Genomic DNA, 24498 nt, shown 5'->3' with positions numbered 1-24498 from the left:
GAGATGCCTGCTGTTTTCTTTCTTTTCTTTTTGACTTTATTTTTTTAAGTAGGCTCCACACCCAGCAGCGAGCCCAACTCGGGGCTCCCGACCCTGAGGTCAAGACCTGAGCTGAGATCAAGAGTGAGGCGCTTCCCTGACGGAGCCCCCCGGGCGCCCCTGCTGTCTGTCTAATAAAAAGCCACACAACACACGTCATTGTCAGGTGGGTACGACCATGTTTTATTCATTCCATTGGCAATGCAGAGCTGTTCCACGGCGCCCACCCTGGACTCCCGGTCCCCGTGGGGCCCCTTCTGCCCCCACCTCACACGAAGGGATTTCACTCCGAAACTATATACATTCACAGTTCTGAATGCCACTGACGCGAAGTCACTACGGAGAAGGTCAGGAGGAACAAACCTCCATTCCAAGTCTGCTTATCAGAGATTTTTTCCTGAAAATGCACAGCGGCATTTCATTCAAAAAGCCCTTCATCCACAGACGCAGAGGCGGGAGCCGAGCCAGGGTCCCTTCCCTCGGAATCTCGTTCATGTACCTCCTTCATTGGTCACGCGTACGTTCTCTAAAGATGAATTTTTATGCATTCTGCCGTTGAAGGTGGGTGACGGCGAGCTACGACGGCTGCGTCCGGGCTGCGAGCGTGCGGACCCCGCACCACTGGCGCCCGGCCGGCCCTGCCTTGCTGGCGGGCGGAACGGAGGCTGGGCCTTCCCCTCGCTCCGGCCGCTGCTGGAAACGCACAGCGGGCACACCTCGGGAAGTCAGGAAATGTTTTTTCTGGCGGCCCTGGCGGTCGCTTTCTGTGGAGACGCCCAAGTGCAAAATCCAACCCCTTTAGAAATTCAGAAGAATTTCCTTCCCCAGGCAAACCCGAGGCTTTGCCACAGACCGGACTAGAAGCCGTGGTCCTTGTGCTTTAAGAGCGGACCTCTCACCGTGCAGGGAGGACGCGACGCTGGGGGCTGAGCTCAGCGCCAGGAGCGGCAACGTCACCGCGTCCCTTTCCTGTGTGCGGACGCTCTGCTCCTCGCCTCTGACGCCACCGCGGCCCCAGCGCCTTCCCTGCGCCCTGGGTGCCGGCCTCGTGCCGCGGTGCGGGGAGGCCACGGGCAGGCGCCGTCACTGGACGCGCCGGGGCGCCAGCCAGCCTCCACCAGGCCCTGCCCGTCCGCCCGGGCGTCAGCCTCCGGGAGGCTCAGCAGACAGGCCAGGGCCGTCCCGCTGCGCCTCCCGCCTGACTCACGCACCTCGCCAGCGCCCGGCGGACCTGCGCTGTGCTGGAGTACGTTCCGTTACGCTGAACAGAAATACCAAGCTGGTAATGTTTATAAAAAAGAGGGGGATTTGGAAAGGATTAAAGAAGCAAAAAGGCGTCTGGGCCGGGTGCGTGTGGCGGACCCAGACGTGGAATGTACCTGGTAGAGAGAGGCCAGAAAGAGATTTAAGTCAAAGCCCCAGACAGCCTCGGATTCTATCAAAAAAGGGCCTATAAATAAATATCCTCTGGCCCTCAAAGGAAAAATGAAGTAGAAAACAATTTTTTCTTCTTTTTTAAAAATGCTGAATGCTTCCTGAAGTATCTAAATGAAGTTTATAAAATACTCATGAGTTTCCACAAATATAGAAATGTTTAAAAATCAGACCGTGCTCTGCCAAACGGTGATCCCACAGAGGTTGGCAGAGAATTTGTGCTGGAATCAAAACGCACGGGACACCTCTTGGTCTCACGCGTGTCGCGTGTGCATGTGAAGGCCCGTCTACCCGCGCAAGCCGCCAAGCACAGACTCCAGTGGAGACGTGAGGAAAGACCACGGGAAGTGAACCCGGGACAGTCCAGGTGACTCGGCCATAGCTGGGGCCCCAGCCCAGGTGTCGCGGGAGGGACAGCCCCCGGGGCCCACACAGCCTCGCGGCTCAGGCACAGGCCCGCCCTCACGCAGGGCTCTCCACAAAAGAACAGGGGCAGAACGACCCCGGGTGTCGCAGAACTCGGGCCCGAGGCCAGTACATGCACAGCACACGCGGGAGAGCGAGGCCCGGCCGTGTCACCGTGAACAGGCTCACGGCCAGGTGGAGGCGGGTGGTGACAGGGCCGCAGAGAGGCCTCATCTCTCCAGAACCTTCTGTCCTAGTCCAGTTTCTTACGGAACGGTTTCCTTCTAGCATCCGCGTTTTCAGGGCTGAAGTCCGCACAGAAGCCGTTGGGGGTTGGAGTGGGGGGCGTCTGTGCGCAGCTGTCCGAATGTGTCTGCTTGGGGTACAGGTACTCCTCTGCGAAGTTGGGGAACATTTCCGCAAACCTGCAGAAGTCAGCTGGAAAGACAGAGGCACTGGGTTACCAGGGGGCAGACGTCTGGAATCTGGGGGCTCCTGTCCCTGGGCCTGCATGGGCCACCACCTCACACCCTTCCAGTAGGGCTGGAATCCCCAGCGGAGAGGGGCAGGGAGAGGGAGCGGGTGGGGGAGGGAAGGGGTGGGGGGAGAAGGGCAGGAGGAGGAGGGAGGCAGAAGGGAGGGGAATGGGGAGGAGGAGAGGAAGGAGGGGAGGGGGCAGGATCTCCGTCGCACATAGCAGAGCTGGCCACTGTGTCCTTTTGGCTATTCTTGTTTGGGGGAAGTCTACAGAAAACACAATTTTGGATTCAGCGGTGTGTTCCCGGTACTCTGTATGCGTGAGGGAGACGTGTTCATCAGAGGATCTGCTCTGGGGACAGGACAAAGTGTCACGGAGGACCTGATACTCTGCACGGCAGGTGCTGTCGAGGGATGCGGCCACGCTCTGGAGACCACGCGCACGTGCGTGGGAGACAGGCCACGGTCCGAGCTGGTCACAGGGCCCGAGTGGCTCAGAGCCTGTGCATCTCCCAACAGCCCCGGACCCAGTCCCGGGGTGCAGAGTGCCCTCCAAGAGCTGGGAGACACTCATGGGCCTGGTGTGGGGGACCACAGACCCCCAGGAACACCGCCCGGGCTCCTCCGGGGGACACAGAATGACTTACTGGAAAATGTCTGCAGTCGGTCAGTGCTCACTGTGAGCGACCCCCCCTCACCATCCGAACGCACCAGGACACAGGGTCTACTCTTCGTGCAGGAGGACACACACACACACACGCTAAATCAACAAGCACACTCGTGTCTGACATTTGGATGCAAACGTCCAAACAAGACATGAACAATGACCTTTCCTGAGCAAATGTCTACTTTTTTTTAGCGAGCATACATTCACTTCCAAATGTGCACACTGGCGGGCCCGCTGAGGGGGGCTGCCTTCCAGGGATCCTGCTGCCCCAGACCCCTTCCCCTCAGCCAGCAAGTGGGTTTCAGGTCTGAGTCCCTGAGGATCTTAGCTGTCCCAATTCATGTGGGTAAAAGTGATGAGCCCCCCCACCGCCCCCTGCGAGGTCACGCCCGCAGCGGTCAGTGCTGATGGGGCCAGCTCTTCGCTTCCACGGAGGACCCAGATCACGGACCCCCGTGGGCTGCCACGGCCCAGCCTCAGCACACACTGTCTACAGCCCCGGGGACGGCGTGGTCTGGGGTCCAAGCTTGGGCTTCTGATCTGGCTCTCGTCAACCCCACACAAATCAGACTCAAAATCCCCTAATAGTCCCTGCTGGGCTTGGGGGAGAATCTTCCTTCTGGGACCTTTGTGCTGCACAAGACAACACCGTGTCCTGGTGAGCACGCATGGGCACTGCTTCCACTTCGTCCCCGTGCCCCACCTCCTGGGCACACCCCCGTACAACGGGGCCCTCCTCCCCCGTGCCTGGGCCACTCACCGAATGTGATCCTCCCCGTCCCCTCCTGGTCGATGGCCTGGAAAAGGCTGGTCACACTGAGCTCTGCCACTCCTAAGGCAGTCTTGAGGATGCTGGACAGGGTGTCCTCATCGATGTCGCCATCCTGTGACCCGTACATCTGCAGGCAGAGCCCGGCGTCACCCCATGACCCCCCAACCGTGCAGGCGTCCCGTTTCTCCTGCTCACGGGGTTCCCAGCTCTCGAGCAGGCCCTGACCCCACCGGTTCAGAACAGCCAGAGCTCCGCTCACAAGCTGACCCCCACGGGGAACTGAGGTCTGTGTGCACAGCCTGCCCTCCCACTAGAGGGGGCTCCGGGCAGCAGTGTGTGTCCCCTGGGTCAGGGACGGAGCCGGCACCCTGGGCTTGCTGGCACACGTGGGGGCTCGTGGGCTTCTGCTCAATGACATGAACGAGCCGCCACCTTGCTTGACCTTTAGGACCTTTAGGAGGTGGTTGACCCATGGACCCTCTTTCCAACAGCTTCTGCTTTGGTTCCGGCATGGGACCGAGAGAAAGGCACCGAAGGATTAGTGCCATGAACCACGGTGTGGTCCCCCTGCTGGGAAAGGCTGTCAGGCAGGCCCAGCAGCATGGGCTTGGGGGGGGGGATTGTCATCCTCTCCTTGGCTCCCCCTCCTTCCGCAGCCCGGTAAGCCTGCCCCTCAGGCAGGAGCCTCGGTGATGCGGCCTGGAGAATAGTCAGCTCCATGTTCTGAGAGCAAGCCAAGCACGGCCATTATTCTCACACCAGACTCTACAAGCTGGCAGCAGAGAAGCTGCCCCAGGTTGGGGTCCATCAAAATGGGGTGTGCTGAAGGCAGGCGCAGCAGAGGGGCCACAAGCCAGGTGCAGGCCTAGGGTCCTCCGAGCTAGCCTGCTCAGGCTGGAAGAGGCAGGTCAGGCCCCCAAATATCAATGTCACCCAGTTAATTCTCATACAGGGCACTGTACACCGAGCGGGTTTCAGTCATGCTACGGGGAGGGTCTGCTGGGGTCATTCTCCAAGCAGTGAGAGACAAGCAGCTGCTTGGCTTACACATCAGGTTCTCATGAATCTGGCTAATGTGAGTTGCCCCCGCAAGAAGTACCCATTCTGAGACCTTGACAAACTGTTTCTAGGTGAATAATGCCAGCCCAGCTCTATCCTAGCTGACAGTGTCCTGGTGAAGCCAGTCAGGTGAATCTGCAGGTGAGCGGGGACCCCATTATGGGTATCTCCCAGACTCCCACAATCCCTGCAGCAGGGATGAATGGCTCGGCTCTGGGCAGGCAGCTCCTTCGCACCCTAAGTCAACGGGCTGATGAAGAGGTTGCGTTGGGAGAACTGACAGGTAGGGGGCTGCACAGGATGGATGTGTTACAGCACTTGGCGTGGGGCACCCGCCAGCCCTGTCCGGGGACCCTGGAACTCACGAAGACCCTACCCTGTGCTCTTCTTACGAATGTGCATTACAAACTGCAGGCAGAAACTGATCCGGGAGGTTTGGGGGCATTTGTACGAACAGTGGCTGATACGAGCTTCTGTGAAAATAGTAGTCAGGCGCAGAGTAAGTCTGCCCGTGTAAGAAGGGGCTGTGAAGATGTAGGACAGGCCTGGCGTGACCCCGGGTCTCACTGTCCCTACAAATTAAACTCACGTAAATGCCACACTTGCCTTGAACGCCAGCTGGATGGTGTCCAGAGTCTGGGCCGGCCGGCAGACGACAGACAGGGCAACCACGTACTCCCGAGGGTCCATCCTGCCGTCTCCGCTCTGGGAAAGAGACACGCCCTCAGGGGATAGCTCGGCCCCGGCCACAGGTGGGGGGAGCTGGGTCTGAACCCTCGTGCTGGATCTTATCGGCCTCCAGGAAATGAGTATTTTGGAAGAACATCCATAACCCACTGGCTTTTGCAAGGTGACCACACCACACACTGTTCAGGCCCTTATGAGTGACTTCCAGAGTCTAGGAGACCGGCGCCTGGAGCTTAAGCAAGCTCATGCCACATGATGGCCATCACCTGCTGAGGCTTTCCCTCGAGGAAAACCCCAGCACACACGCAGCAAGGGGCACGCTTGTGTTCTGAGAACCCAGTCGCTTGTGGCAGAGCAGTGAGCGTGCAGAAGGAAGGTGGGTCCGAGCTGCCGTGGCCTGAATGCCCAGGTCTGGCCGGCTGGACACTCACTGAGATCCACACAGCAGGTCCTCAGTGACCCTGGGGGTCAGCACGGACAGGCTGCTGCTTCCGACAAGCTGGCTATGGAGTGGGTGGGACGAGCCGGGGGGCCGACCCGAGGTGGAGCTGGGGCGGAGGGAGGCTCCCGGCAGCTGTCTCCCACCCCCCACGCCCTGCAGGGCCACCCATGTCCAGGGCTGCACTGGCAAACACGGACTCCTCGTCCAGACACGATGGGTGATTAGGAGCGTGGTGGGCGGAGGCGCGTGGAGCGCTGCACGGGGACAGTCCCCACGCACGGCGTGGAAGGCCGATGGTGACCCTGTATGCTGATGGTTGGGAAAGAGGCGCACTACCTAGAAATTCTGGATTTCCGGAGGAGGGCACACTTTGATATTATCAGGCTTTTTCGCAATCCCATTTAAAACCCCAAACTACAGGTTTATCAGCAAATGTCAACTTAAATGTCAAACTTCTACGTGCGTTTAAAAAGCACGGGAGAAAATACCCAAGTGACAGGGTGGGCTGGTCGGGCGAGGAGGGGCCATTTCCCCCTCTACTTCCCAAATCCCCAAACTGCTTCTAACGAAAACAATATGCATCGGAAAGCTGGAGGTTTTCCCACGAAACCCCTCCCAGGGCGATGGCCCCACCTCATCGAACAGGGAGAACATGTCCTCCAGGGTGTCTGAGACGGGGACGCCCAGGTACTCTGCAAACTCGGGGAGACCCAGCTTTCCTCCCCTCTGCATCTTGGCGCTTTCGGAATATTTATCCAGATCTTTCTCGAGTGTTTCTGGTTTTAACCTACACAGAAAAAGACGGAAACATAGTTTTCGTTAAAATCACAGAATGCTAAAAACAGGAGATTCACAGTAACGAGACTCAGCAAAGTATTAAAATTACTTCTAGAGCGAGCAGCAAGTCCATCACCAACAAAGGTGCTCTAATAACCTGAGGGCACACCATGTACTCTGCCGCAGTGTCTACACGGGAGTGACGCCCCGTTGGCTGTGTGGACGCCCCCGGGCGGGTGGGTGTGACCGCCGGTGGGGACCGCTGTGCTGAGCACCGAGGGCTGTGAGACACCTGTGCATGGACTAGACTCGATACTCGGAGAGCTCCCACAAAGCCCTGAGCACAAGCACCTTTATCTGCTTGAAGGCCCAGCTGGCCCTCAGTGCCCACTGCGATCTCCAGCTTGGTCACCAACAACGGCAGGGGTGGGAGCCCCTGGGAGGGCCTGACAGAAGCTTCTGGAAGCTTCCTTAGAAAAAGCATCTCGGCAGTGCTCTTCAGAACCCTCCCCGCTCCTCAGAGAACCCCGCTAGCGCTGAGGAAGGGGCTCGAGGAACAAAAAGCGCCACACTCACCCCAGGCCCCTCACCAGCCTGGCAAATTCTAGAAGGCAGGTGTCCGCAGGGAGACGGAGCTGTCCTTCCGCCAGGGCCAGCTGGCAGTCCTCAAATGTGTAGTCGGTTACGGAGATGCCCAGGGCCCTGCAAAGAGAGGGGGGCACCCCGGTCAAGCACCCCCAGAGCAGCGGAGCGAGGAGGACGGCTCAGGGTGACCAGGGAGAGAGCGAGTGGCATCCGAGTAACAGAAGCCCCACTCCCCCCTGCCCCGTGGCTCCTGACCAGGTTCATGCAGCAGTGGCACCCGTCCCACGTCCCACTGAGACCCTGTGCGTCTGAGGCACACCGTGGCTCATGTGTGAGGACGTGCATTTGGGGTCGGTGACCCCTCCCTCTGGGGCCCATGAGGCTTATCTGCAAGTCATGGTTTTGCTGAGGTGTCTGTGTGCTAATTTTGTGGCCCCCATAAAACTTGTCTGAGTTAAGAATTTGCTATGAATACAGGTGGTGTCCAGGGTGGACGTGCACGCCATGGAAGGAACAAGCTTCCCAAGAACGTGGAAGGCTCCCGCGGAGCAGCCGTGGGAGATGGGCGGCTTCGCTCCCGAAAGCCCCGGTGAGTCTGCTCGGGGTGAAGAAAGAACTCCAGAAGCAGGAGGACCCGTCCAGCATCAGAACGAAGCCAACATCTACAACTTTTAAAAACTGGACTAAATCACACGAATCTGCGAAGCCGTGAGCCGAGCAGGTGACCTGTTCTCGAGCCCGCAGGGGCTCGTCACGCAGCCCTGAGTGGAGTTCTGTCCCTTCGGCTCCTGTGGGCCCAGCAAGGCCGTCTCCAGCCACTATAGCAGAGAAAGCCTCAGGAGACAGCAGAAGCCCTCCCTGCAGCCCGGGTTCCACGAGATAAAGCCGGGAAGGCCTCGTGGGGGGGGGGGACACCCTGAAAACTCCCCCAGGTCTGGACACGTGGAAGAGGACAGGCTTCGTCTCCCCAGGCTGTTCACAGACAGGAGAAGCCATCTCCCCCGTCTGCTCTGTGTCCCTCCCTGTGAAGGGGCATCTGGGCAGGGCCCGTGCAGGACAGAAGGACGGCAAGGAAACTGGGGGAAGGAGGGGGGAGGCGATGGGGGTCCAAGCAGGGGCGCGTGGCCCCTATGGCTACAGCCCTTGCCCCAGGTGCTCGCCCCAGAGCCCTGCGGGACCAGAGTTCTCACGCAAGCCCACGAAAGCCCCCTTCCACGCAGACACCTGTACCGGAAGCCACCAGGGGACAAGTACCCTGAACGCTGACACGCACAGAAAGACAACGTTTCAAGTCCACATCTGGCACTAAACATGAATGCTTACTAGTGGACCCCAAAGTCCAATTACGTGGAACCTGGGTCTCCCCCAAGCTTTGCAGTGAGCTGGGCATCACTGTGGTTTCCACCCTGCCAGGAAGCAAGTATGCAGCTGGTGCCTTCGAGGACACCACCCCACCGGGCGTCTAATTCGGAAGCTCAACTCGTCTTACGGGTGACCGGGGGCCGCTTTCATCAGGGCTGGAGGTGCCCCGAAGTCAGAGCTCAGCTGTTCTAAAGAACTGCATCAGATTTCATGGAAAATGACCTTCTTCTATTAAAGGAAACACAATAGTAGAAAATTTGCTAAGTATTTAAAACTAAGCCCCCTCCCCCAATAACCGAATGGGCTTTGAATCATCTCCAGAGTAGTTCCTCATTGCCATGACGATACCGTGCCATCGTGGCTAGGAGCAGGGGCTGCGAAGTCTTTCTTCCACAGCTATCACAATCCCCCCTGGCGAACTGAGGTATGAGCGTGTGGGGACAGAAACTAGGATTACCAGGAGCATCTTGGGTTATCCCGCAAGGAGGGAGCAGGCGTGCTCAGGGGCTGCCTGCGATGCTCACCAGGACCTGGCCCATTCTCAGTGGGTCTAAGGACCAGGAAGGCGACAACCCACTTCCACGTTTCTGGGTCCTCTCGTGGCAGCTGGGGCAGGGCGAGGCCCAGTGGCTTCTCTGCCCTTTTCCATTTGATGTATGATACTTCTCTTCTACTTACAGTATATGATATATATATATTTAAACACTATTAACTAATTTATTCGAATGTGAACTAAAAAAATTGACACCTAACCTGTCAGACCTTCGATTCCACGGAGATTATTTCTTTACCGAGAGGCTGAACACCCTGACTTCCCCCAAACTGAGAGTCAAGTGCACCCTGATGGCCAACTCTGCTCTCCACGCGTCCCGGCGCGGGATTCCACGAGCCAGCGGGAGATGAATTCTAGCGAGTGGGTGCCCGACTGGACCCTGTCCCTAGCGCCTACCTTCCTGAGGGGCGTGCGGACTGGACCCTGTCCCTAGCGCCTACCTTCCTGAGGGGCGTGCGGACAAAGTCAACACCCCACAGGGTTTTAATTTACCTATGTTGAGGTTACGATTTTGCTTAGTACCATCTCACAGAATCCATGAACTCGGGGGTCTGATGTGCACACAGTGAGGGGATGGGGCTTGTGTCACACCTCGGTCATGCCAGCTCTGCCACAGCGCCTAGGAAAACCCCTCCAGGGCCACACGAACCTCCAGAGGGGACGCCCGTGGAGCCGTGGAGACCCCCTCCCTGCACCGCGGTGGCCAAACACAGTGAGGGCCCTGCTGCCTGGGAGCAGGAGAGGAGGAGAGAGAAGATGGGACATGGCGGGTGAGGGTGGGAAGACGCGCGGGGATGTCACCCCATCCAAGACAGCCGGGAACGGTGTGGAGTCAGGAAGCGAGAATCTTCCCAACAGCATGCACGCTCGTCGTGGAATTAGTCACGGTATCTTAGGAGATTAAGTGTCTAGTTCCCACACTGAATCTGGAAGACGGAGTAAGAACGCGGCAAACAGCACACGAGCAGATGAACATCGTGAAGATGGGCGGACAATCGGCCAGCCAGACCCCGCGGGCGTCCAGGCGCTGCTGCCCGTCGCCATCGGGGGCACAGAGCCGGCACCGTGGTGACTGGTTCCCGCCCACACGGGTGACACTCACGAATGAAGCCACGATGACGCAGATCCGGGAGCAGGACCCGGCAGAGCCCGGGGGCACACAGGGGCCGAGCGCTCCCTCTGTGCACACGCACGGTCAGCACTCCCTCATTCGCTTCTGCAAACACCCGTTTCCGAACGCCACTGACTGTGTCTTGTGCCATGAGAGAAGGAACCAGCCGTTGAACAGGCACCCTAACACTGCGAGGGCTCCCGGGGCGGGGGGGGGAGTCCAGCTGACTCCGGCTCTGCCACGGCAGGAAGGGGAGCACTCACTCGGCCATGACGCGTCGGACGTTGCTGGCGTACAACGCGGGGTCCTTCTTCTCCTCCTCCGAAGGGCTGTACACGGGGAGAAACTGGGCACAGAGAAGGCTGCGTTACTTCCACGCACATCACGAGCCCACCCAGCCACAGTTATGAGTTCGACACAATCGAGATCTATCAAAGCAGCTTCCGTTAGAACCACCTTCAAACTGGTCACAGTGTACGCGCACACAGACGCACGCATACGTGTGTGTGTGTGGACACAGCCCAGGATTTCTCAGGAGCGCCCACTCCCCTGAGACAGGCGCCCCTGCTTGCCCGGGAACCCCGTGTTTCTAATTTCACACGGAAGCTTACTCTTCCGATGCAAAAGAAGGACGTGTGCTCCCCTTTCTAAAAGTCTCCGCCTGCGTTGGGGATAACACGACATTGTTTCCACACGAGAAAGAGACAACTAGATTTGACGTCCAGCGCATTCTGCGATTATCATGAATCACCCCATGAACGTGGGTCTTTGCGTGAGCGACGCTTACACAGCGTTTTAAGTAAGTCCCACAGTCCGCTGCCAAGTGCGCTGTGCGGAAAAGCCAACATCACTGAGCCCTTTTCCCTTCACACAGATCAGTAACAACACGGGGACACCCTGAAGCCCTATCAGTTCCCACCGTGTGATTCAGGCACCCCCCACGCCTGTGGGTACCACGCACCGCACTGGCACCTGCCAGCACAGCACGCGTGTGGACACGTGGGGTGAATTCAAAAAGTCACAGTTTCCCTTAAACTCTGAAAACTGTGGGGGCGCCTGGGTGGCTCAGTCAGTTAAGCATCTGCCTTTGGCTCAGGTCATGATCCCAGGGTCCTGGGATCAAGCCCCAGGTTGGGCTCCCTGCTCACTGGGAGCCTGCTTCTCCCTCTGCCTGCCGCTCCCCCTGCTTGTGCTCTCTGACAAATAAATAAATAAAATTGCAAAAAAACCCCAACAACTCTGAAAACTGGAAATGCGGCCTGAAATAGGGAAGTGCACAAGGGGGGGCGTCCTCCCCTGAGCCCTGCTGCAAAGCTGCTTCCCGGCCACCCGCAAACGAGCCCCATGTAACGTTCTAGGCAGACGGCCTGCCACCCTCGGACTCGGGCCAGGGACCGTTGGGCTCAGTGTGTTGTAATTAAGTGGCTTATGTTGTACAGAAGTGAAAAACCTGGAGCCTGGCTGAAATCCAGGCTCATTTGTAAATTCAGGGCAACTCCACAACTTTTATCAGAAGGTAGCAAATTGCCTCATTCGACCCTTTCCCCTGTGTTCGGGCTCCCTTTTCAGTGGCAGGGTAGCCGACGATTCCCTTTTTAAGAAAGGAGACTCTATTCCTCACCCACTTAGATAAAACGTACAGGCTACACGAAAGTGCTATTTATTAGCGGAGAGAATGGGTGTCACGGCTTCGGGACATCCAGCGAGCCGAAAGCTGGAGGCGGGCTATGTGATCTGACCGCGGATTGAACAGAGAATGACAGACGACAGCTCTGCCGTATCAATTCTGCAGCATCAGTGTCACGTAAAAATGCCGAAACATAATTTGTTGCACATGTGCCAATTTAAATGCCTTTAATTAAGCTACGCTAACCATAACAAAAGAAGCGTTTAACTTCCTTGTTGATTTTTAAAAACCCATCTGATTCTTGCAAAATCATGCAAGAGACACGATGTGACTAACGAAAAACCACTGGGAAGTACCCAAGGAGCAAAGAGAAGTGGGAAGACTTCAGAGCAAGACAGATGACACAGTGTCGTATCTGTACAGACGGCAACGTGAGACTGCGGAGCACCGTGTCCGTGTGGACACCGACGCTGGCTCTCCAGAGAGCCCACAGCACACTGCATCTGCAGACACGCACGTCCACACAAATAACATCATGTTGTCCTTGTACAGACGCCAACACAACACCACATCCGTGGGCACGACAGCGTTACACCATGTAACACCGTGTCCACGCTGAAGCCGACAAACTGCTGAGTCACACTGTATCCTACAGACAACACAGTGTCACCTGTAGACGCCAGGGTAACATTGTATCCGCACAGACTGCCAGCGTAACACCGAGCTGCAGACAGCGCCTCCGGCTGGACGGCACAGGCTGCAGCAGCACCACGTGACGCGACAGCCACGGAACCCCGTCCCGCCCAGACACAGCCCCACAGCACCCTGACCCTGCATCTTTACAGGCCCACACCAGCCGGTCAACACCGCATCTCTACAAACCTCGATCTCCACTCGGTTGTGAAACTGACACAGCGTGAGCCACAGGATTTTCAACCTTGGAAACGAACAAACAGATCGACAGCATTGGTTAAAAGCTTCTCAGTGTCATGTACTTAAGTTACTTTCAATTCTGGAGCAAACTCTCCAACCCCCCCCCCCCCCCCCCCCCACGACCACGGGGTCCCCCGGGGGCCACTCGGCCTCCCCCCGTGCCGAAAGCCGAGCCTTACAACACTGTGACAAGGAGGGGCCGCTCGACCAGCCAGGCTTCCTCACTGTCCCTACCAAATGCACCCACTCCTGCAGCTCTCCTTTGCCCAGCAGGCCCCGGTTTCCCAAGTGTGTCCTCTGGCTCAGGAAACCTCCTCTACATGACACTGTCCCGGACCTGGCTGTCCCCAGGCAATGCAGACTCAACAGGCCTTAAGCCATGCCCTCCACAAGGCCGGCCCCAGACCTCCTGACCTCAGAACCGGCATCACCACCCTTTGCTTTGCAGAAGTTGGAAATGGGGAGCCATGTGGAGTCTCCTGTCCTTGGGCCATTGCTCTTCCCCGCAGTGGACAACTGTCCTCTAGCTGTTTTTGTCCACACCTGACTTCTACCCCATCACTGTCAGCCCCAAGCCTGGCCACCAGGGCCCAAAGGAGCCCCTTCCCACCCTTCTCCCAGGTTCCTCCTTGCTTCTCACCATCCACCGTCCACACTCTGGCCTCGGCAATGCGAACACCGCCGCCCACCTATGCTGCCCCTCAGGGCACCTCCCCAGCATCTGTTCCAAATGCTTTGTCCGCGGGCCTTGGGGGGGCTCTGCCTGGCCCCACCACCGACCCTTCTGCTACCAAACACCAGGTCAAACGCTGGCACCACGGACGCCTGCTCTCCTGAAACCCTGTGCCTCCCCGCGTAGCTGTTTGAGCGGAGGGCCGTCCCTACAGCTCCCCTTCCTTCTCCAAGAGCTGTGGGGTGCGGACGGGACGGCGGCCACGGAGCCAACAGGCACCCTTGGGAAGGAAAGAGCACTCACAGTCACCTTCCCCTTGGACTTGAAGACCATTAACTCAGGTCCTGGAATCCAGGAGTGTGAGAACAGGCCAGGTCTGCACACTTAGTTTTCACAGTGGGCAGAACCTGACGGCTGTCAGACAGCAGTGGGTTATGCGTTCAGGGTTTCCACATTGGCAAAAGTAACCAGAATGCAGGGCAGTCACTTGAGTGGCCCCTGTGCTTTCCCAGCAGGACAGGACACACAAGAAAGTACGGTGTCTGACTTACGCTCCGGGTCCTTGCCATGTCCACGTGATGGTGTCCTGGGGGCAAGAAAGGAGCAAAATGAATCACAGCTGGAAATCAGGCACCCGGAGTCCCCATGTGAGCCTGCCCTCTGTCCTGGCCCTCGACCTGGCCCACCTCTGACCCCAGAGATGCTGGTGCCCCTCTTCCTCCCAAGTCCACTCTGGGACAAGGAAGCAGGTGGGTGCCTATCGCCGCCAGGCCACCCCGACACACACCTCTCCTCCCACGGCTCCGAGGTTGGCGATTCTGACCGCCACCTGAGATGCCACCCCCGTTCTGTTTTCTGCCCTCCCCCGTGTTCAACATGTCCCTGCCAACACCAGTCCACAGCACGGGGGCCGCTCTCTGTGAGCAGCTCCCGCGACACCCGCCGTGGCATCACCATCACTTCCCACAGGACGCTCATTCCGAGAGACGCCCAGCAGATGAGCCCAGGCTTGGGAGGGAGCAGAGGAAACCCCTGCGGGGCCCTGCACGTGCCCAGGGCCCCGAATGTGGGGACATGCCCCATCCTCAGTCTCAGCTGCTCAGCCAACCACTTCGGTGGGGACTCGGACACACACCCCGTTTCTACCCTGACACCAGTACCCCAAGACAGCTGCTTTCTTCTCAAGTCCTGACACCCACCTGCTCGCTTCCCGGGGGATCCTGAAAAGCCACCCACCACAGGGGCTTCCCCGGCCCCCAGCCTGGCCCTTGGCCGCTCCTCCCCCCGACGGCCCGTGCGCAAAGCTGTTAGCGGTGGTTCTTCCTGAAACTGGGAAGCAGGACGTGACACGGACCCACGGGCCGAGTGTGCAAAGCAGCCATGCTGCTTCTCTGACAGCTAGGCTGAATGCTTCCAGAAGACCCAGTAAAGGCAACTTGCTTGAAACAGGTTATGAAGCAAGCTTAAAACAACAGAAAGTCCAGAATTCCACACACTGACAATGCCCTGACTCTCGGACGCTGGCTAAAGCACGCAGCTCCTCAGAGCTTCAGGCGTGCACTCTGAGAACCCTTCAATCTGTCAGTTCGTGTGGCTGCTGGTTCCGACCGACATTTACTGACGGGCCACTTGGAGAACCTCTTTGGTGCCGTCTGCACTTGTAGGCACAGGGACTGGCCCAGAAGCAGGGGCGCCAGCCCCTCAAGCCACAGAGTCACACGTAATTCTGCCACCATCTAGGCTAGCGACTCCAGACTCCCCCCGTGCTGCGACTGATTTTCTTTTGTGTCGTCACAAAGACACACTGTGACGTGGAGAAAGCTCAGTGCGATGAACAAATGAACAAATCCACCCTGTGTGCCCTCCGTCAAGAAACGGTCCAGTGCACCCGCACCCAGGCGGGTCCACGGACACAAGTCCCTGTGGACCAGTCTCGGGGCTGAGAGCCCGCTGCCCATCCAGCTGCAAGGACGTCCACCTGGAGGGGGTCACGGGGGTCACGGAGGAGTGCGATGTAGCCGGCACCGAACAGCACCTACGGGAGCTCGGTGCCTGCCCTGGGGAGTGCGGCCTCCCGAGCCGACGCGTGCGGCACGTCCACAGGGCCGTTGGGGGGAGGGACAGCTGCGGCTGCTTTGACAGATGCGGAAGCAGAGGCCGCGTGGGCTGAGCAGGCTTCATCCGGCCTTCCTGCCTCCCCTGAGCTGGGGTCCGTCAGGATCACCCAGGCGCTCTGAGCTCCAAACGCCCCCCCCTCTTACTTTGCTCTGACAGAACAAGCGAAGACGTCCGCACGGAGGCAAGGTGTGAGACAAAGGCAAACTCAACACAGAGCCACTTAGTTCTTCTCTCTCCCACTGCCCCCGGCCTTTCAGAACTCAAATTTTCTTAATGTTACTGTGTCCCAGGTGAACAGGGAGCAAAGCCTGCAGAGGACGTGGGGGGGCGGCTCACATGAACCTGTCAGGACCAGTCAGCACGGCCCCGCTTTGTGACCTGTGACAACGGGCCTTCACGCATGAACACTGGCGCTATCCTGGAATCACGGGATTGACTAGAAATGACCCGGAATTCTCATTCCCAGGCAACTCACCGTAATCCCAGGAAGACACACTTACTAGTTTATTCGGGTATCGCAGAACCACGGGCTGGACAGGAACTCCAGGGATAAAGGCACCTGCAGGGAAAGGGGTGTCGTCTTATTTCAAGGGCAGGGCTCCTCCGCCGGCACTTCTCATGCTGGTCCTGCAGAAAATGTGTTCTGCCACCCCTCCCTTGTGAATGGTCATCAGCCGTCTGGAAGGTTTCCTTGACATGGATGCTGGCCGTGTCACGTCAGGGAAAACCGCAGGCTCGCAGCCCTGCCCCCCAGGGAACGGACCCAGGAGTGTCTATCCCGCTTGCTCAAGAAGAAAAACAAAGAATTTAAGAAAACTACATACCAGGCTTGAAGGTAATTAGGCAGGTCCTGTTGGTACATGTTCCTTCTGGAAAAATCATTATCTTGGAATGAAAAGAAAAAAACATCAGCCTTAAAGGAACATAACCCAGAATACGGTCTATCTGCTCCACCGCTGACGTACGGGAAATGCTTTAATTGTACTGGGTCTACACAGTGTAGATGCAGGATGGAGGCACGTGCGGATTTCCTAAGTGTAAGTTCTACCAAATCTGGAAGCCACGCAAACATGCAAACAGCACACGCCTCCTTAGAGCGTGTATGGGGGCGATCACGGCCGCCGTGAGGCACAGCTACCCTGCCTGGACGCACGTCGGCACGCAGCAGGCCCCCCCAGGGGCAAAGCGGGACAAAGGTCCACGGAGGAGGGCTCGGCGGACGGTCCTCGGCTGAAGGAATCGGGACCAGGGCTGGAGCCGAGCCTCAGCCGGGCAGCAACCGGAAACACGGCCGAAGCAGCGGTTCGACACCTCCCCCACGGGACTCCCAAAGTACTCTGCCTCACGCTGACCTCGGCAACACGACACAAACTAGACTCTCCCTCACACTAGACGCTACAGCCCGTGCGGCTGTTCCCAGATGGGGGGCAGCAGCCAGGCACCCTGGACGTCTTGGCCCCCGAGGGGCTGCCCGCAGGCGTGGGTGCCCGGCAGTCCGGCCCCCCCACGCTCTCTGGGCAGCGGAACCCAGACGGTCCCGGGAGTGCCAGCCCGGCAAGCTCGGCTAAGACACACAGCTCACATCGGCCGAGACCGCCGCCCCGCTGCCCGCGCCAGGCCTTCCTGGCGCTCCCTCGGGAGCCGGGCACACGCGGGCAAGCTCCGCCCAGGGTTTTCAGGAGCAGACGGTGACGCCTTACGGACTGGTGCGCTCTTCAGACGTGAGACTGTGCCAGCCCCGTGGGCAGGGACTGACGAACACAGTCATTTCAGTCAAGATGCTTTGGGAACTGGAGAGACACGTGAGAATTGCCTCCTCATTTCTTAAAATTTTAAAATTTCAGGCCCCAAAGTACCTGACACTCAGCACAGGCTTGAAATCACACACTCATCAAACATAAAATGAAGCAAAACGAACTCGCCCCCAGGGGAGGCCCCCGTCTCTAGGTTCACATCTTCTGGAATAAAGCAGCTCAAAGCACACGCGGGACTGCGTTACCTGCGGCCACTTGCCATGCGACTGCGCGCGTCTCCTGATCTCCTCCACGGTCTTCCTGCGGGAGTCCTGGTCCGACCGGGACACGAACACCGGCTGGATGTACTTTATCAGAGCTGGGAGGGAAGGACGGGCGTTCGTGTGGGGACACACACTTCTGCCACAGCAGGACTGGGGGGCGGGGTGCTGCCCAGGGGCAGAGGCGAGCCCCCAGATACGCCCCAAGGGCAGCACGGTCCCCGAGAGCGGGCGCGGGTCAAGGCCTGATCACGAGGGATCCAAAGCTCCCTCACACGATGGCCTGAAGCCCCACAACCTGCACAACCTGGAGTAACACCACTGGTGTCCACAGCCTGTAAGGCAGGAGAAAGCGGAGAGAGTAAGGCCGACCCCTGCTCTGTGCTAACAGGACGGGGAGGGGGCGGTTCAAGGCTCCAGAGTCACAAGGGCCCGAGGTGCATGGCTTCCACCCCACCAGCCTGTTGCGGCCAGACCTGTCTCCCTCGAAGACACAGGCTACGTGCTGACCCCAGGTACCCAGGACTGTGATTTTACGTGGAAATCGGGCGCCTGCAGACGCGATCCAGTTAAGATGACGTGGTACTGGCGTAGAGTGGGCCCCGACCCATGCCCAGTGTCCTCTCAAGGAGGGGGAGACACGGACGTGCACGCAGGGAGAAGTCCACAGGACGGCAGAGGCCAAGACTAGAGGGACGTGACCATAGCCACGGGACACCAGGGACGGTGGAGAAGCGCCAGAGGCCACGGAGGCCTGGCATGGCCTCTCCCTCAGAAGCTGCCCTGCTCACACCTTGATTCTGGACTTCCGGCCCCCAGGACAGTGAGAGAATCAGTGTCTGTTGTCTTCAGCTGCCCAGCGTGTGGCCCTCTGTCGGGGGCGCCCCAGGACACTCACATGGCTGCAGCCCTAACCAGCTCGGCACAGGGGGCCCACGGCCCTGCTGGGGTGGCAGGTCAGTGCTCCCGCGACCAGAGCTGAACCAGCACGCGGGTTCTCTCGAAAGAGGATCTGAAGGTGGGGAGCCCTTCTTAGAAGAGAAACCCCAAACTGACACGACAACCGTCCTCAGGAAGGGTGTCCTCTCCTGGGAAGGACAAGTGGGCGGCCACGGCAGCCAGGCATCCCCGTGGCGGTGAGACACGTCCCCGCTGGGCCCAGCAGCAGCTTCGGACTTCTGCTCTGAGAGTTCTAACTACTCGTAAGCAGTAACGTGTTGTGACTCTTCTTTCTGAGGGGTTTTCCAAAAGGCAAAGAGAAAATTCATTTAACAAAAAAAGAAGAAAATTCTATCTAGTCACGTCCACAGGACTCAAAAACTAAGCTACATGTGGGTCTCAGTGATGTTTTCTTCTGGCATCTAGAAACTTCTTTCCCCGTTCCATCGTTCTCGCCAATTCCTCCTGACTGCTGGGAGTGACACGTGGGGACAGGGCCAAGGGGATCCCCGCAGGACAGGACAACGGGGAAGCCGCCCAGCTTCCTACTGTCCAGCCAGCTCTGCGCTGACTTCCCTGTGGCGGGAGAGAAGGGCTGCAGGCTGGCCGCCTCACTGAACAGGGCCGGGCTTCCCAAGTTCCCCTTTCTGGTGACAATGGAGGAGGACGGCTCTTCGTGACTCGCGGACAAGCCTGAGGCAGAAGGCAGAGGTGCGCAGCGGCTCTCTGGGCTCCGAGGATGACGGGGCTTCCTTCTCTGAGTGAATCTCAGACTCCACTCTTCCTGTGGACCCCAGGTGAATCCCCACACTGGAGAGCCCATAACTGGACGGCTTGCTTCTGAGGACAGGGGAAATGTGGCTGCTTGTCGGGTAAGCCACGTGCGGTGCTGGCAACAAGGACCGGGGCCGCCGTTCTGCCAGAAGACCGTGAGGCGTCTGTGGGGACTCTGAGACCACGCACCAGACCTCCTATGGTTTGTGACCTGCCAGGCGCCCGTATAAAGGACACTGAAAATAACCTGACAACAATAACGAGAAAAATCACTGAGCTGACCACTCTCACTGGTATTTACGGATCTGAAGGTGAAAATATTTTGAATATTTCTAACATTCGTCTGTCTTCACCAAAGTTGTGAGTTGTCAAAGGCTCCAAAAACATCGTGCTTTAAACAAGTCCGAGAGGAACCAGAAGGCACGGCCAGCGGGCAGGCATCCAGGTTTCCGGCAGGGGTGTGTTCCGGGTCATGCACGATGGGAGGCACCCTCACCTGCATTCCTGGGGGAGCGTCCCGTGGGTTCTAGTTAAAATCTACAATAAATGGGTCCGTCACTACTCCTTCACTCTTCTTTCTGTGATCCCTGACAAGACTGGGAATGCAGTCTACGTGAAGGACCCCCGCACACAGAGGACATGCTGGTGGCCCTGCCTCCTGACACTCCGAGGTCGAGGCCAGTGGCAGGGGGCATGGCGTTCAGCTCACCTGCCGCCCCCAGCACATTCAGCCGATGGAGCTGGCTTCAGAACCCTGACCTTGGGATGCGGGTGACCAGGTACGACAGTGCATGACCCTAACTCACGACCTGAGCCATCAGTGAAGGCCAGGCTTCGAGAAGGCTTGTGTCATCTGTATGCGAATGAGGGGGCAATGACACGGCCCCCAGGTCCCAGAACTTCCCCAGAATGCTGACGTTCCACAGCCTGAAGTGTAAAGCTGGAAAGAAGAAATCGGAACAAAACTGCAGAATTGAAATAGCTTCCCGGTCCTTCCCCTGTGGCCACACTGCTTTATACTTGGGGGCCTGTGAGGACCTTTCAGCATTCTTCATGTGGAATGCGTATTTGCGAACTCCTGGAGTCTCTGCCTGGCTGTCAGAACATTCTCAGCTGACCCCACTTTCCAGGCACATGACACATAACCCTATACTTGGATAACCGGGCTCACAACTACTGGCCCGACACGCCATGGCCAGGTAAGTACCGGCACGCGCTCCTGCAGGAAGTCCCACAAGACGAGGGCCGTCCCGCCTGCTCGCCGGAGCGATGCCTCCATTTTACTTTTGCTCTGTAACCACCAGCCCTGGAAGTACCTTGGCTGAGACCCTTATGTCTAAACGGAGAACCTGTGTCACCATTCCCAGGGGCAAGACCACAGAGGGTCCCAACTGCTCAGCCCCCCTGCTTTCCACCATGTAGCACACACGAGACGGCAGCCGTCTGCAGCCCAGAAGAACTTCTCACCAGAACCCCACCCTGCTGGCCCCTGACCTCGGACTTCCAGCCTCCAGGAGCGTGAGAAGTAAGTGTCCGTTGTTTAGAAGCCACCAGTCTGCAGGGCTTTGTCTGAGCAGATAGGCCCTGACCCGCAAGCAAGTAAAGGCTGGTTAGCATGTATTCTGCCAAAGGCACACAACGTATTAGACCCTCTCAGAACGTCCCACGTACTAGAAAGACAGCCTAAACGTACACGATGTTCTTCCGTAACAGTCAGCTGAACACTAACACGAGCTAGGAAACTCAGAGGAGGTGGCCCGAGTGAGGACCCTCTGCCCCCGCAGCTCTGGCCCCAGCACCACGTGCCTCCAGCACCACGTGCCTCCCGCCCAGACCAGCCCCGCTCCAGCTCCGGACTCCAACCGGACACGCTCAGCATAACACGCCCGTGGTCTAAATGCAGAGAAGTGGACACAGGAGAGCGACAGTGGGGTGGCCCCCACCCCCAGGAGCAGCCTGGAGGAAGCAGGACTGGGTTGGCGATCCCTGCGGCAGAATCCAGGGGGGTGAGAACCAGGAGCAGGTGGGGCCGGCCCTGCAGGGCACCTGGACAGCTCTGGCACGGGCCCGGCCGGGAGGAGGAAGGTGCTTTCGTCTGTAAAGTGACTGCCCTGCATTCCCTGCAGTTCCCACGGTAACGGTGCAGTGAGCCCTGAAAAGATGTGTCCACACCCTAACACCTAGGACGTGTGACTGAAACCTCATTTGGGAAAGCAGTCTTTGCAGGTGTGATTAGTCACACACCTGGAGATGAGACTACCCTGGACTATCCGAGGACAAGTGTGTGTGTGTAGGAGACACACAGGGACACACCCATGGGGGAGGCCAGCGAGGAGGGAGGCAGGGGTGGGAAGGATGCAGCCATGAGTCCAGGACTACCCGGGTGCCAGGAGCTGGAAGAGGCAGGAAGGACTTCCCCAAAAGCCTCCGGAAGGAGCGAGGCTTTGCACACTGTGACCTTGGACTTCTGGCTCCAGAACTGTGGGAGTCTAAGTTTCTGCTCTTCTAAGCCACCAGCTGGGTCACTGTCACGTGGCCGAGGGACACCTGCACACCTGAGCTTTTGGTCCCATAACGAGCGCACGGGGACACAGACGCTTCTGGGACTGGGATACAGGCCCAAGCTTGAGCAGGCACTTGGACACATGATGTCTGACGGCACTTGTGTGTGAACCAAAAATAAAACCCACAACAGCTAATGTTACAGAGGAAACCACAACAAGGAAAAAGAAGAGACTCAAGGACAAGTGCCTATTTCATGTGGGTGTGACCTGCACTGACCAGCAGGATGGGGGGGGGACGGAGGACACTCGCCCACTGCCTGGGGAGGGGGGACGCACTCACTCCCAGCAGGATGGGGGGTCTTGCTCACTCCCAGCAGGATGGGGGGACTCACTCACTCCCAGTGGGGGGGGGGGTCTCACTCCCAGTGGGGGGGGGGGTCTCACTCCCAGTGGGGGGGGGGGTCTCACTCCCAGTGGGGGGGGGGGTCTCACTCCCAGTGGGGGGGGGGGTCTCACTCCCAGTGGGGGGGGGGGTCTCACTCCCAGTGGGGGGGGGGGTCTCACTCCCAGTGGGGGGGGGGGTCTCACTCCCAGTGGGGGGGGGGGTCTCACTCCCAGTGGGGGGGGGGGTCTCACTCCCAGTGGGGGGGGGGGTCTCACTCCCAGTGGGGGGGGGGGTCTCACTCCCAGTGGGGGGGGGGGTCTCACTCCCAGTGGGGGGGGGGGTCTCACTCCCAGTGGGGGGGGGGGTCTCACTCCCAGTGGGGGGGGGGGTCTCACTCCCAGTGGGGGGGGGGGTCTCACTCCCAGTGGGGGGGGGGGTCTCACTCCCAGTGGGGGGGGGGGTCTCACTCCCAGTGGGGGGGGGGGTCTCACTCCCAGTGGGGGGGGGGGTCTCACTCCCAGTGGGGGGGGGGGTCTCACTCCCAGTGGGGGGGGGGGTCTCACTCCCAGTGGGGGGGGGGGTCTCACTCCCAGTGGGGGGGGGGGTCTCACTCCCAGTGGGGGGGGGGGTCTCACTCCCAGTGGGGGGGGGGGTCTCACTCACTTCCCCATATCGGGATGTCTCTGCTCTCTGCCTTCATCACGATGGAGGACATCGTCAGGGTGACGGCGATGGCATCAAAGTAGGAGGAGTGTGGAGCCAGGGTGAGGATGGAGGCCTCAGGCGGCGAGGCCTGCTGCCCCTTCATGACCACCCAGTGGAAGCCGCCGGAAAACCACATGGTGCGCATGATGGCCTTGAGCAGGAAGTCCACGACCCTGCAGAGGAAGGTGCTGCGGTTACATGGGGCCAAAGCAGGGTGTCACGGGCTCATCTCGCTAGCGAGATGCTGACCGCATGGACACGGATACTAGAAGCTCGGTGCTGACCTCTGGCCAGTTATCCAGGGCGCGCTCCAGGCCCCTCCAAACCTGGTGACAGCGCTTACTGCGTCGTCTGGAGGAGATAAGACACTACTAAACGTGGAGCGGGATGCCTTTTTACCAATTTATCCACGAAAATGCAAGTCCTGCCTCTGCTCCGTGACAGCAGCACGAAGACCACACGGACTCCTGAACGCGGTAAGCAGAGCACGGACGCGGGACGTTCACGCCACTGGGACTGTCAGTGCTGGAAGGCTGTTTGTTAGCATGAATGAAAAAACCCACCAAGACACCTAAAATGCAGTTAACATCAGCAGTGACGTTGGGGTGAGACCAGGAGCGGAGGTCTGCAGCGAGCCAGTCCATCCCCTGCCCCCAGGCTCCTGAGTCAGAGGGCACGTTACTAAAGCCTCTTCCGATGAAACTAGACGGATGATAAACATGGAAAACAAAATAACCATCAGCCCAGATGAACTGAACTTGCTTCCTATTTGTTTTTTAAACATACAAGAATTTAGGCATTTAAATCTGCACATCCCTGTGACGGACGAGACGAGGATGCACATCACTGAAACCGCACGGAGGCGAGAGGCTCGGTGTGCGAGTGACCACGGGCACCGCAGTCCCAGGGAGAAGGGGTCATCCCCGTGAGGAGCCACGTCGCATGTGGCTGCGGGGTTATGCAGGTCATCAGACTGCACAACAGAAACATAAGAGCCTGAAACCTCCTTGGACTGACCCCCAATGTGCTTAAAAACCCTCTCAAGAGAATTCTGGAAGACGAGGCCCAACAGCACTAAGCAGGAGCCAGTCCCAAGGTGGGTATGGCGCCCCTCACAGAGCCACCTTGAGAAGGCCCTTGTGTGGACGGTGAACAGGGAGGGTGTGGCTGTAGGCCGAGATGCTGGGGCCAGGCTTTGACGCCCCGTCTCCAGACCCGGGCAGGACCACAGGTATGCAGTTTTCGTCGTTTGTCCAATGGCGTATTTTTAGACACGCCTGTCCGCATGCAGGCTACTTTTCATAAGAACACAGACAAACATAAAAGCCAAGAGAGAGCCACTGACACCCAAAGAGGAAGAAATGAGGCTTCGTGCAGTGGGACCGAGAGCCAGTCCCGGGAAGTCAGATTCAGAGGAAGGCAGAAGAGGGACCTGCTGGGAACTGGGGACCAAATC

The 24498-nt window shown here is 58.6% G+C and overlaps 1 protein-coding gene across 2 annotated transcripts in view; it reads right to left on the bottom strand.

Moving 5' to 3' along the window:
* Positions 1-201: 201 nt before the first annotated feature.
* Positions 202-24498, bottom strand: part of LPCAT1 (lysophosphatidylcholine acyltransferase 1) — a 45073-nt gene continuing 20776 nt past the window's right edge. For both annotated transcript variants that reach the window (XM_040630574.1, XM_040630575.1), the window contains 12 exons: positions 23001-23215; positions 17721-17833; positions 16546-16606; positions 16222-16280; positions 14155-14189; positions 12880-12934; positions 10634-10716; positions 7336-7461; positions 6616-6769; positions 5460-5558; positions 3783-3921; positions 202-2316 (listed from right to left, as the gene is read on the bottom strand). In XM_040630574.1, the coding sequence (XP_040486508.1) occupies positions 2132-2316; positions 3783-3921; positions 5460-5558; positions 6616-6769; positions 7336-7461; positions 10634-10716; positions 12880-12934; positions 14155-14189; positions 16222-16280; positions 16546-16606; positions 17721-17833; positions 23001-23215 (1324 nt within the window). In that variant the 3' untranslated portion in view covers positions 202-2131. The remainder of the gene's footprint in view (positions 2317-3782; positions 3922-5459; positions 5559-6615; positions 6770-7335; positions 7462-10633; positions 10717-12879; positions 12935-14154; positions 14190-16221; positions 16281-16545; positions 16607-17720; positions 17834-23000; positions 23216-24498) is intronic.

The sequence above is a fragment of the Ursus maritimus genome, unplaced genomic scaffold (assembly GCF_017311325.1).
Source record: "Ursus maritimus isolate PB19 unplaced genomic scaffold, ASM1731132v1 scaffold_15, whole genome shotgun sequence".
In the NCBI taxonomy this organism is placed as follows: domain Eukaryota; kingdom Metazoa; phylum Chordata; class Mammalia; order Carnivora; family Ursidae; genus Ursus; species Ursus maritimus.
The sequence above is the reverse complement of the archived record's forward strand: the minus strand, read 5'-3'. Positions and strand labels throughout refer to the sequence as shown.